Source organism: Osmerus eperlanus, chromosome 15 (genome assembly GCF_963692335.1).
Source record: "Osmerus eperlanus chromosome 15, fOsmEpe2.1, whole genome shotgun sequence".
Classification (NCBI taxonomy): domain Eukaryota; kingdom Metazoa; phylum Chordata; class Actinopteri; order Osmeriformes; family Osmeridae; genus Osmerus; species Osmerus eperlanus.
The window spans coordinates 16888627-16901612 of record NC_085032.1 but is presented as its reverse complement, the minus strand read 5'-3'; the positions used below and the strand labels follow the sequence as shown (position 1 = coordinate 16901612).

The window sequence follows — 12986 nt, the reverse complement described above, 5'->3', positions numbered from 1 at the left end:
TCTCTCTCCTCTGTCTCCTCCTCGGTCTCTTTCCTCCTCTCTCTCCTCCGTCTCTTTCTCCTCCTCCTCGGTCTCTCTTTCCTCCTCTCTCCTCCTCTCTCTCTCTCTCTCTCTCTCTCTCTCTCCTCTGTCTCTCTCTCCTCCTCTGTCTCTCTCCTCTGTCTCTTTCTCCTCCTCCTCGGTCTGTCTCTCCTCCTCTCTCTTCCGTCTCTCTCCTCCTCCTCCTCTCTCTCTCTCCTCCTCTCTCTCTCCTCCTCCTCTCTCTCCTCCTCCTCTCTCTCTCCTCCTCTCTCTCCTCCGTCTCTCTCTCTTCCTTCACTAATTCTTTTCCTCTTGTTTCCAACAAGGATCACAGGAATGTACAGTAGACAACCACAATCCAGCCAGCACAAGCCACATACACACACACATGCAACACACACATACACGCTCGCACACACATGCACACATAAACACACAGACACAAACACACAAACACACACAGACCCACACAAATCTCTAAGACTATTATTTGTATGCTCTTTACAAGTTATAACAAATAAAGATGACACCTTCTGTAATTTCTTATACAGCTCATATTTTTATAGCATCACTGCATTAAAACGTACCAATGAAGAAGTGACACCAGTGAAGTGTGCATGTTGACATGAGCTAGTCTGTCACATGATCAGAGTCCCTGGGTCATGTGATCCATAGTGCAGCTGCCATGTTGGATGGAGGTGAGGAATCTGGAGAGGAGACAGATCTGATCTCTGCTCCTTTAACACTTTTATCCAAAGCCTTTGCACCAAACTTCTTGCAGGTTCATGGTCAGAATCAAAGGGTAGAGGTCAGGTGTGTTAGAGGTCAGGAGAGTTACAGGACAGGGGTCAGGTGTGACAGAGGTCAGGCGGGTTAGGGGTCAGAAGGGTTAGAGTTCAGGGGTCAGCAGGGGTTGCGGGCCTGCTCAGCCAGTAGCAGCCTGTTCAGAGTGATGACCCTGTTGGAGAAGTCCAGCAGCTCCACAAAGTCTGAAGTGATGATGTTGACTCCACCCACACCTGGCCTCTGGGCCTCCACCCACAACATGATGCTGGGGAGGTTCCTGGGGAGGGAGAAGGAGGGAGAGAGGAGGAGGAGGATGGGGAGAGGAGGAGGAGGATGGGGAGAGGAGGAGGAGGATGGGGAGAGGAGGAGGAGGATGGGGAGAGGAGGAGGAGGATGGGGAGAGAAGGAGGAGGATGGGGAGAGGAGGATGGGGAGAGGAGGAGGAGGATGGGGAGAGGAGGAGGAGGATGGGGAGAGGAGGAGGAGGATGGGGAGAGGAGGAGGAGGATGGGGAGAGGAGGAGGAGGATGGGGAGAGAAGGAGGAGGATGGGGAGAGAAGGAGGAGGATGGGGAGAGGAGGAGGAGGATGGGGAGAGGAGGAGGAGGATGGGGAGAGGAGGAGGAGGATGGGGAGAGGAGGAGGAGGATGGGGAGAGGAGGAGGAGGATGGGGAGAGAAGGAGGAGGATGGGGAGAGGAGGAGGAGGATGGGGAGAGGAGGAGGAGGATGGGGAGAGGAGGAGGAGGATGGGGAGAGGAGGAGGAGGATGGGGAGAGGAGGAGGAGGATGGGGAGAGGAGGAGGAGGATGGGGAGAGAAGGAGGAGGATGGGGAGAGGAGGATGGGGAGAGGAGGAGGAGGATGGGGAGAGAAGGAGGAGGATGGGGAGAGGAGGATGGGGAGAGGAGGAGGAGGATGGGGAGAGGAGGAGGAGGATGAGGAGAGGAGGAGGAGAGAAGGGAGATTTGAAGGTAAGAGACAGTCTGGGTGTTTGTAAGTGACAGTTCCAGTCCAGCTTGGCCCATTGTTCCCAAACTCATTCTGACACACACACACACACACACACACACACACACACACACACACACACACACACACACACACACACACACACACACACACACACACTCTGAAGTGCCCACACCCTCCACTAACCTCAGCAGCAGACAGAACTGATGCAGGAAGGAAGAATGTTTATCTTGAGATAATAAACTATCCCGTTTCCTCGGAAACGCAAAATTAGGAGACTTCCTCCCAGACCACTGTCTCCATGGAGACAAGCTGCAGGAGGGTCAAGTTAGACTGACATGCTCCATTGCAGTTAGACTAACATGCTCCAGTGCAGTTAGACTGACATGCTCCAGTGCAGTTAGACTGACATGCTCCAGTGCAGTTACACTGTTAAGACAAATTAGTGAATGGTCGCGCAATACCAATAGCATCCAGCATACAAAAGGCACTGAGTTGATGAGCGTCAGGTGAGTATGCAGCTCTAGGAGACATTAAGAAGATGTACAATTCAGTGTGGTTGGAGCAGCAGGAAATGCATCTTCATAGATTCCTCTGGAGGAACATTGTCAGCAGATCATGAGTGACCTTCCACCTGAGCGGACAGGCCCAGCTGCACCATTTGAGTTTACAACCGTGGACCTGTTCGGCCCTTACGAAGTGAGAGACGAGGTTAGGAAGAGAGTCACCCTCAAGGTCTGGGGGGTTGTCTTCTGCTGCGTGGCTTCGAGGGCAAAACACACTGATGTAGTTAGTGACCAGTCATCAGAGGGTTTCTTGCTGGCCTACCACAGATTCACTTCGATAAGAGGGCATCCCAGTAAACTGTGGTCTGATCCGGGCACTAACTTCGGCTGAAGAGGCCTGAGCTTGAAAAAGAAGCTGCCAAGCACGGGACAGAGTGGGTTTGGAACATCCATCCTGCGGACTCCCCCCACTAACCCTAACCCATCCATCCTGCGGACTCCCCCCACTAACCCTAACCCATCCATCCTGCGGACTCCCCCCACTAACCCTAACCCATCCATCCTGCGGACTCCCCCCACTAACCCTAACCCATCCATCCTGCGGACTCCCCCCACTAACCCTAACCCATCCATCCTGCAGACTCCCCCCACTAACCCTAACCCATCCATCCTGCAGACTCCCCCCACTAACCATAACCCATCCATCCTGCAGACTCCCCCCACTAACCCTAACCCTATCCTGCAGACTCCCCCCACAGAAACGGAGCAGTGAAAAGGGCCCTGGACAACCTTGGAGGAAACAAAGTTTTCACATGGGGGGAATTACAAACATTTCTCTTTATTGCAGCCAACCTGGCAAATGAGAGACCAATTGAAGCGAGGACTCAAAGCCAGTAAGACTATGTGGAGTACATTAGCCCCAACTCTCTTTTATTGGGGAGGGCCGGTGCGAGAGGGGACCCGGGAGATTTCCGCTTTGAAGGCTACCCTTACAGGAGACAGCATTCAGGCAGAGGGCAGCAAATTCTGGGCGAGGTGGAGCCAGTTGGCTGGCCCCAACCTGTTCATTAGGAGCAAGTGGCACACCAGGCAGCGAAATGTGGCTGTGGGTGATGTGGTCTGGCTGGCTGACCAGAATGCCCTGAGAGGTCAGTACAAGTTGGCCAGGGTGGTCAGTGTCCACACTGACAAAAAAGGCATTGTGAGAGATGCACGTGTGAGGACCTTCCCAAGCTATCCTGTTCCAGTCATGAGGTTGGTCAAAGGTGTGACTCTGGGTGGCAAGGGTACGAAGAAACACGCAAGAAAGATCCCTGCCACAGTTCTTCATAGGGATGTCAGACGTCTGGTCATCCTACTTCCTGTTGAAGAGCAACTGTGACAAAAATGACTGACTGTGACCTCCTTGGGTTCGGAAACCAGGAGCTCAAGTGGGAGGTGTTAAGACAAATTAGTGAATGGTCGCGCAATACCAATAGCATCCAGCATACAAAAGGCACTGAGTTGATGAGCGTCAGGTGATTCGCTGATTAGCGGATGATCGCGCAACACCAGTAGCATCCAGCATAAAAAGGCACTGAGTTAATGAGCGTCAGGTGTGCAGAAAGTAAAATCTGGACAGGGTGCTTCAGTGTGCAGGAGACAACAGAGACGCTATTGGTGAGTGAGCAGTGCGTTTGAGGAGAGGATTGTCTGTTCAGGGTTTGTTTTGTTTGTTTGAATCGAAGTGAAAGTAAAGAAGCGCGTCTGTTTCTGATCCGTGCACTTGAGTTTAACTGCTTTATATAGCGTGCAATGAGTATGTTTGCTACTGGTCATTCGTTTGTATGTTTCTGAAGTCGTTACTTTACGGGGAGCTAACTATGTTCTCCCTCCTTTTTTCTTTATGACCCAAAGGTTTTCAACCTGCTTTCCTACTAAATAAAAGTGGAAAAAGAGTTGAGTTGGTACCGTGTCCTCTGTCGTTGCCCTAGGCCTTTGTCAAGTTAGAGGCAGTCACTGAAGTCACACCCAGATAACTTGACATACACTGACATGCTCCAGTGCAGTTAGACTGACATGCTCCAGTGCAGTTTACTAAAGTCACTGAGGCTCTGCAAACACAGCATTTGTGGAACTTCCCCATCTCTTCACTTGCTAGTTTTAGCTTTTATTTCTATTCTTACTGCCTAACTGTGTCCTGCCTCTGGTCTGCCCTCTCAGAATCTCCTCCAAGGTGTCCTTGTATTCTGAGGGTTCAGGGTAAAGGTGAGAAAGTATGCATTCATCAGTGACCATGCTTATAACACGAGTTATACAAAGAAAACATGATAAATTTAAGTATTAGATTTGAAACTGATACAAAATCGGTTGAGAGTTCAACAATCTTTTGTTTGAAATTCATGAAGATTTATCTGAGTTTTAGAGCCCTCTGCTGGCAGCGTATTACACACATTATTATTATTCCACCGTCATACACATTTACATTTAGTCATTTAGCAGACGCTCTTATCCAGAGCGACTTACAGTAAGTACAGGGACAGGGACATTCTCCCCGAGGCAAGTAGGGTGAAGTGCCTTGCCCAAGGACACAATGTCATTTTGCACAGCCGGGAATCAAACCAACAACCTTCTGATTAATAGCCTGACTCCCTAACCGCTCAGCCATCTGACCCCCCCCCATCTGACACACACTATATACACACTCATACATACACTTACACACTACATACAGTATACACACTACATATACACTACAAACACATTACACACACACGCTTCCCCCTCCACACACACACACACACGCATATACACACGCTTCACAAACATACATATGCTTAACCCCCCCCCACACACACACACACACTCACTCGCCCCCACCTTTCCACCAGGTGGTTTCTTAGGCCCCTGGCCAGGCCCCGCAGCACTGTCTGGGTCCGGGGTGTGAGGATGGCCTGGGACACGTGGAAGCCGTGTTGGCTCCTCTCCTCCAGGGTGCTGTCCAGGAACTGGGGACCACAGAGGGGAGAGAGAAACCTTGGTGAGTGTGTGTGGTTGGAGTAAACATACTTAGGTCCCATGCCAAGGACAGACAAACTTTGTGTGTGTGAGAGAGAGATGCCTGGGTGGGTGTGTGTGTGTGTGTGTGAGAGAGACGCCTGGGTGGGTGTGTGTGAGAGAGACGTCTGGGTGGGTGTGTGTGTGTGTGTGAGAGAGAGACGCCTGGGTGGGTGTGTGTGAGAGAAAGACGTCTGGATGGGTGTGTGTGTGACAGAGACGTCTGGGTGGGTGTGTGTGTGAGAGAGAGACGTCTGGGTGGGTGTGTGAGAGAGAGAGAGAGACGTCTGGGTGGGTGTGTGTGTGAGGGAGAAAGATGCCTGGGTGGGTGTGTGTGAGAGAGAGAGACGTCTGGGTGGGTGTGTGTGAGGGCCGGAGTGATGGCATCGCTAGACAAGGTTTTACCAATTGAAAAACGTCTGTTTATTTTACATAAAGCTCAACTATTTTGCGGTCAAATAATGGGCAAAAAGTTTCGCTTGCGCGCTGTGCGCGCTCGCATTAACTGTAGAAGTCCCTATCTTGCATCACATCAAACCCATACGCCCTAGGTTGGGGCAAAGCTCCTAATGTTTACAACGTCTGACTCCGTGCCTGATTAACACTCGGATCGTTAAGCAGTCTCAAAAATTGTATCGATATAAAAAATAATGCGATCCCTTTCTTTAGTCATTATACCCCCTAGAAATGTTCACTGCACCCCCAGTCAAAGCAGGCTGCATCCAGCACTGTTTGGTATACAAAAAAAAGGGACAGTCTTGGTCCTGAAACTCCCGGGCTGAAAAGTGGCCCCACTCCGGCCCTGGACAGAGAGACGCCTGGGTGTGTGTGAGAGAGAGACGTCTGGGTGGGTGTGTGCGTGAAAGAGAGACGCCTGGGTGTGTGTGTGTGTGTGTGTGAGAGACACGTCTGGGTGTGTGTGTGTGTGTGAGAGAGAGACGCCTGGGTGGGTGTGTGTGTGTGTGTGAGAGAGACGTGTGTGTGTGTGAGAGAGAGACGCCTGTGTGTGTGTGTGTGTGTGTGTGAGAGAGAGACGTCTGGGTGTGTGTGTGTGTGAGAGAGAGACGTCTGGGTGTGTGTGTGTGTGAGAGAGAGACGCCTGGGTGGGTGTGTGTGAGAGAGACGCCTGGGTGGGTGTGTGTGTGAGAGAGAGACGTCTGGGTGGGTGTGTGTGTGAGAGAGACGCCTGTGTGTGTGTGTGTGAGAGACGCCTGGGTGGGTGTGTGTGAGAGAGACGTCTGGGTGTGTGTGTGTGTGTGTGTGTGTGTGAGAGAGACGTCTGGGTGGGTGTGTGTGTGTGAGAGGGAGAAATCTGGGTGTGTGTGTGTGTGAGAGAGAGACGCCTGGGTGGGGTGTGTGACAGAGAGACGTCTGGGTGGGTGTGTGTGTGTGTGACAGAGAGACGCCTGGGTGGGTGTGTGTGAGAGAGACGTCTGGGTGGGTGTGTGTGTGTGAGAGAGACGCCTGGGTGGGTGTGTGTGTGAGAGAGAGACGTCTGGGTGGGTGTGTGTGAGAGACGCCTGGGTGGGTGTGTGTGTGAGAGAGACGCCTGGGTGTGTGTGTGTGAGAGAGACGCCTGGGTGTGTGTGTGTGTGACAGAGAGACGCCTGGGTGTGTGTGTGTGTGAGAGAGAGACGTCTGGGTGGGTGTGTGTGTGAGACGCCTGGGTGTGTGTGAGAGAGAGACGTCTGGGTGGGTGTGTGTGTGTGAGAGAGACGCCTGGGTGGGTGTGAGAGAGACGCCTGGGTGGGTGTGTGTGTGAGAGACGTCTGGGTGGGTGTGTGTGTGTGAGAGACGTCTGGGTGGGTGTGTGTGTGTGAGAGACGTCTGGGTGTGTGTGTGTGTGAGAGAGACGTCTGGGTGGGTGTGTGTGTGAGAGAGAGACGCCTAGGTGGGTGTGTGTGTGTGAGAGAGAGACGTCTGGGTGTGTGTGAGAGAGACGCCTGGGTGGGTGTGTGTGTGAGAGACGCCTGGGTGTGTGTGTGTGTGAGAGAGAGACATCTGGGTGGGTGTGTGTGTGAGAGAGACGCCTGGGTGTGTGTGTGTGAGAGAGACATCTGTGTGTGTGTGTGTGTGAGCGACGCCTGGGTGGGTGTGTGTGAGAGAGACGTCTGGGTGTGTGTGTGTGTGTGTGAGAGAGAGACGCCTGGGTGGAGTGTGTGACAGAGAGACGTCTGGGTGGGTGTGTGTGTGTGAAAGAGAGACGCCTGGGTGGGTGTGTGTGTGACAGAGAGACGCCTGGGTGGGTGTGTGTGAGAGAGAGACGTCTGGGTGGGTGTGTGTGAGAGACGCCTGGGTGGGTGTGTGTGTGTGAGAGAGACGCCTGGGTGTGTGTGTGTGTGTGTGTGTGAGAGAGAGACGCCTGGGTGTGTGTGTGTGTGTGAGAGAGACGCCTGGGTGTGTGTGTGTGTGACAGAGAGACGCCTGGGTGTGTGTGTGAGAGAGAGAGACGTCTGGGTGGGTGTGTGTGTGAGAGACGCCTGGGTGGGGGTGTGTGAGAGAGAGAGACGTCTGGGTGGGTGTGTGTGTGTGTGAGACGCCTGGGTGGGTGTGTGTGAGAGAGAGACGTCTGGGTGGGTGTGTGTGAGAGAGAGACGTCTGGGTGGGTGTGTGTGTGAGAGAGAGACGCCTGGGTGGGTGTGTGTGTGAGAGAGAGACGCCTGGGTGGGTGTGTGTGTGAGAGAGAGACGTCTGGGTGGGTGTGTGTGTGAGAGAGACGTCTGTGTGTGTGTGTGTGTGTGTGTGTGTGAGAGAGAGACGTCTGGGTGGGTGTGTGTGTGAGAGAGACGTCTGGGTGGGTGTGTGTGTGAGAGAGACGTCTGGGTGTGTGTGTGAGAGAGAGACGTCTGGGTGGGTGTGTGTGTGAGAGAGACGTCTGGGTGTGTGTGTGAGAGAGAGAGAGACGCCAAATCAAAAACCTTGGAGTGATCTTTGACTTCACTATTTTTCGACAAACAAATTTGTGCTGTTATTAGAGGAAGCTTTTTCCATTTAAGATCTATTGCAAAGTTGAAGAATCTTCTTTCAAGCAAAGATTTAGAAGCTGCAATTCGTGCATTTGTACTTTTTGACTGGGTCTAGAAAGAGGGATCATATTTCTCCTGTTTTGGCATCCCTTCACTGGCTTCCCATTAAGTTTAGAGTTGATGTTAAGATCCTTATGTTTGTTTATAAGGCGTTGTCTGGCTGTGCACCAAGGTATATTTGTGATCTCGTTGTGCCATACTGTCCTGCTAGGGCACTCAGATCTTCAAATCACTTGCTTTTAAATGTGTCACGATGTCGCTACAAATTAAAGGGTGATCAGGCTTTTTCTGTGGCCGGGCCAAAGCTTTGGAATGCTCTCCCTTATCATGTGAGGTCTGCTCCTATATCTATTTAAAAACACATTTTTATTCTTTAGCTTTTGGAAACTTTTAATTGTTGTTTTATAGCGTAGTTCTGCTATGCACTATGTACAGCACTTTGGACCAATTTGTATTGTGTTAAATGTGCTTTATCAATAAAATAAAGGTTGTAAAGGTGTGTGTGAGACCTGGGTGAGCTTGCGGGCATCGGTGGTGTTGGCCCAGGGAGCAGGGATCCTGCTCCCTGGCCACAGGAGAGGACAGCCCTGCATGGCGGAGTGATGGTAGAACACCAGGACCTGGAGAGAGGGGAGGACAGATCTATTATCTCTGTTAGTCTAACCTATCTGTCTCTCTTCATCACTTCACACCCTCTTCCTCCAAGTTCATCTCTTTTTCACAGTACTCCCTTCCTTACCCTCCCCTGTCACTCTCCCTCCCTCTCCTCCCCTCTCACTCTCCCTCCCTCCCTCCCTCTCCTCCCCTCTCACTCTCCCTCCCTTACCCTCCCCTCCCCTCTCACTCTCCCTCCCTTACCCTCCCCTCCCCTCTCACTCTCCCTCCCTCCCTCTCTTCCCCTCCACCTTTCTCCCTCACTCCCTCTCTTTCACCCGCCAGTCCTGTTAGATAAGAGGCCTCAGATTAGGATCACAGGAACAGGAAATCACCTTACTGAGTCACACTCACATGCCCATGCACACAAACACACACTTAAATACACACACACATACATGCGCGCACACACACACACACATACATGCACACACACAAACACAGAAAGACAGTGAGAGGAAGCGAGAGAGAAATAAAGCGAGATGGAGAGAGAGAGAGAGAGATAGAGAGAAAGCGAGAACAGAGCAGGAGGACTGTGTGGTTAATGGGGTGATGTTTATGACTACTCAGTGTCCAGTACGGTCAGGGTCCACACCTACACCGTCCACTGAACTGGAGTACACCAGAAATGCGAAACATTTTTGAAAGGTTAAAAAATATAGGTTTCACAAATATTTGTTTGCATCATATTGTGCTCTGCTCTGCTTTCATCTACTCTGTTTTAGACTTCTCTGTTCTCTCCTTTCACTGTGTGAATTTTTTTTTTAATAAAAAGGTACGTTATGGATGAGAGAGAGAGAGTCAGCGATGTCGACATGACTGAGAATAGAGACATTCCTGATCACCCATGGCCATATATGAGGGAGATGGGAATGGGAATCAAAGGGAGTCAGGTGGCTGAGCGGTGAGGGAGTCGGGCTAGTAATCCGAAGGTTGCTAGTTTGATTCCCGGCCGTGCCAAATGACGTTGTGTCCTTGGGCAAGGCACTTCACCCTACTTGCCTCGGGGGGAATGTCCCTGTACTTACTGTAAGTCGCTCTGGATAAGAGCGTTTGCTAAATGACTAAATTTAAATGTAGATGTTCAATATTGTCGGTGTCAAAAAGGATTCCTGGCGAATGCGCTGCATGTGTATAGTGTCTTATTGTATTAATATGATGTGAGGTCCAGATACCAGCGAGACAATAAAACGGGTAGTAGTAATGGCTACTTTTTACTTAAGTATATGTCAGAGCTCATACTTCTTTACTTTAACTTGAGTGAAAGTGTGGAGTCAGTTCTTCAACTTTTACCAGTCTTTTTAAACATGAGTATCTGTACTTCTACTTGAGTGAAGGATGTGTGTACTTTTGCCATCTCTGGATTACACGCACACCCCTAGAACACACAGTTATCCACATGCATGCATACACACTACAGTGTAGGGCAGATTCCCCCACTCTAACTGGCTCCTGACCATCCTCTAATCTCTTAACCATCTTCCACTAAGATGCAACCGGCCCCCTCTGTCACACACACACACATACACACCAGTCCCCCCTCAAGGTGGATTGCCCAGATTACACTTCGACCCCCACAGCCCCTGACCCAGGGTGACCTGGTACTTCCTGGCCCACAGGAAGTCGAGAGTGATGTGGTCCACGGGGGTGGTGCCGCAGAGCTTGGAGCCGAACACCTCCTGCAACATGCTGATGAGGTAAGAGTGGTGCTCCGGTCCCATGGCGTAGTGGTGGTTGAAGTCCAGGAACACAACCTCCTTATTGTGGGCCGACAGGAACGAGTTCATCTCCAGCAGGCTGTCTCGCACCTGGGGTGGGGTGTATGTATGTGTTTGTGGGCAGGGTTGTCAGGAAGGTAAATAAATATCAAAGTACCATTGAAATGGGACTGGAGCACAATAAGCAGCTACCATGCAGCGTGTAAGGTCGCTCTGACAGAAGTCAAAGCCAGTCCCAGCACACACCCCCAGGCCCACCTTGTGGCCGAACAGGCCGTGGATGAAGTAGATCTCAGTTCCGGTCTCTCCAGGCTTAGAGGAGACTCGCAGGTCGAAGTAGCGGATCCCTGCGTCCAGCTGCTCTCTGAAGGTCAGGTTCTAGCAGCAGCAACATCAGGGGCAGACACCAGCAGCTTCCTGTTTATACTGACTTCATTAACCTGAAGGCATCTCAAAAACTGCTTCTTGGGTAAGATATCAAACTATATTACTGTAAGTGAATGTAAACTACCCCTTTATAATGATTCCAACCATCTATTTATTTACTGTCCACTCTGAACCACTATGAACTTCCCTGAACCACTGTGGAGCCCCACCTGAGTCATGGACCACTTCTTCATGACCTTCTTGGCCATGAGGCGGAAGACAGTGGCCAGGTACTGGACGATGGCCATCTGGTCTGGTCCCACCGGAGCATGCTCATCCACCCAGAAACTGAAGGAGTCATGTGACCCTGGGGTGGGCAGAACGGAAGGGTGGGAAGGAGGAGGGAAGAGAGAGGTGGAGGGGAGATGAGAAAAAGAGATGAGGGGAAGAGATGAGGGGAAGAGATGAGGGGAAGAGATGAGGGGAAGAGATGAGGGGAAGAGATGAGAAGAAGAGATGAGAAGAGATGAGGGGAAGAGATGAGGGGAAGAGATGAAGGGAAGAGATGAGGAGAAAAGATGAGGAGAAGAGATGAGGGGAAGAGATGAGGGGAAGAGATGAGGGGAAGAGATGAGGGGAAGGGTAGGACAGAGAAGGTTGGTCAACAGAGAGTTGTGTTGAAGAGCCTGGCTTGAGCTTGGATCAGGCTGTGTTTGTCCACATGCTACTAAGTGTGTAACTCCTCTCTCTCTCTCTATCAGCTGAGACTCTCTTCTCTCTCTTCTATTTCTCTCTCTCTCTTTCTCTTTATCTCACACACACAAAAACAGGTCACATCAAGGTAATGAAAGATTAACCTCAAGTCATTAGACATACTACAAAGTAAACAAAACACACACACACACAGAGAAAGAGAAATATAAAGAGAGAAAGACAGTCACACACACCTCACCATAATAAAATTTTGGAGTAGCTACATTATGTAGGTGCCATTTCATTGAGTTAAACGTTGCAAGCTTTAGCCTCCTATGCCAGCGGGGATCCCCTTAGCCGCTAACAGGCCCACACTCCTCTACAAATCACTTTTAACAATAGCGTAAGGCGCACTCACCGGGCACCGCGAGGTGCTTGAGGGGCATCGCCGTGAGAGCGGGGTTAAGCGAGCCCATCCAGTCGGCATTGGCGTTACCGATTCCCGCGGGTCGCGTTTTCATATCGCCTCCTCTGAGAAACCTTGGATTGTCAGATTCGCCAAATTTGTATCCGGTGCCAGTGTGTAGTCGGTGTCCTAGCCATTTCCCTCAGGTTTACGGTGCGACAAACCATCACGAGATCTGGACCAGCTCTCAGTTGCCGCTCCTCGGTAAATAGGCCCTCTACACCTGTGGAACGGTGTCCATGAGCGGTTCTCTGTGTTAATAGGTGTCCCGCCCTCCTTCTCGGGAAGCCTAACGCGCCTCTAGCTAATAAATGTGGATAATCTTCTTAGTACGTCTCGTTACCGCTCCCCTCCCTCCTCCTCTTCCTCCTCGTGGGAAGGCGACAGACGGAAGGCATCTCTAGCAGTGTGTCAGACAGCAACACCGGTTTGTGTGGAAAAGTTAAAAGGCCAATAAACAGCCGAGGCCCCCCGTCATAAAAGGGACCTGATACAAGCGTCGTGTAGCCTAATTAAGAGCAGTGGTGGAGATGAGCTAGGGAGCACGGGAACATTATACCTCAATAAAACCCGAGTCTCCCACAGAGATGGAGCTCTGTGCTGGGTTTACTTTCAACATCTTTTCTATATCCACACACCAGTGTGCGAATGTACACTCATATTAGTTTTCACTATATTATTGAGGGACGTATAGGCTAGAACTCAAGGCATTACGGTTTCTTGTTAAACCAATGAAAACTAAAGT

The 12986-nt window shown here is 51.0% G+C and overlaps 1 protein-coding gene across 1 annotated transcript; it reads right to left on the bottom strand.

The window, feature by feature from the left end:
- Nucleotides 1–272: 272 nt before the first annotated feature.
- plcxd2 (phosphatidylinositol-specific phospholipase C, X domain containing 2) lies at nt 273–12538 on the bottom strand. Its single transcript, XM_062479604.1, has 7 exons — nt 12194–12538; nt 11313–11449; nt 10975–11094; nt 10597–10806; nt 8854–8964; nt 5142–5269; nt 273–1084 (listed from the first exon to the last, which is right to left on the bottom strand). The coding sequence occupies exons 1-7, from the start codon at nt 12294–12296 to the stop codon at nt 925–927; spliced, it is 969 nt and encodes a 322-aa protein (XP_062335588.1). The 5' UTR covers nt 12297–12538; the 3' UTR covers nt 273–924.
- Nucleotides 12539–12986: the final 448 nt, after the last annotated feature.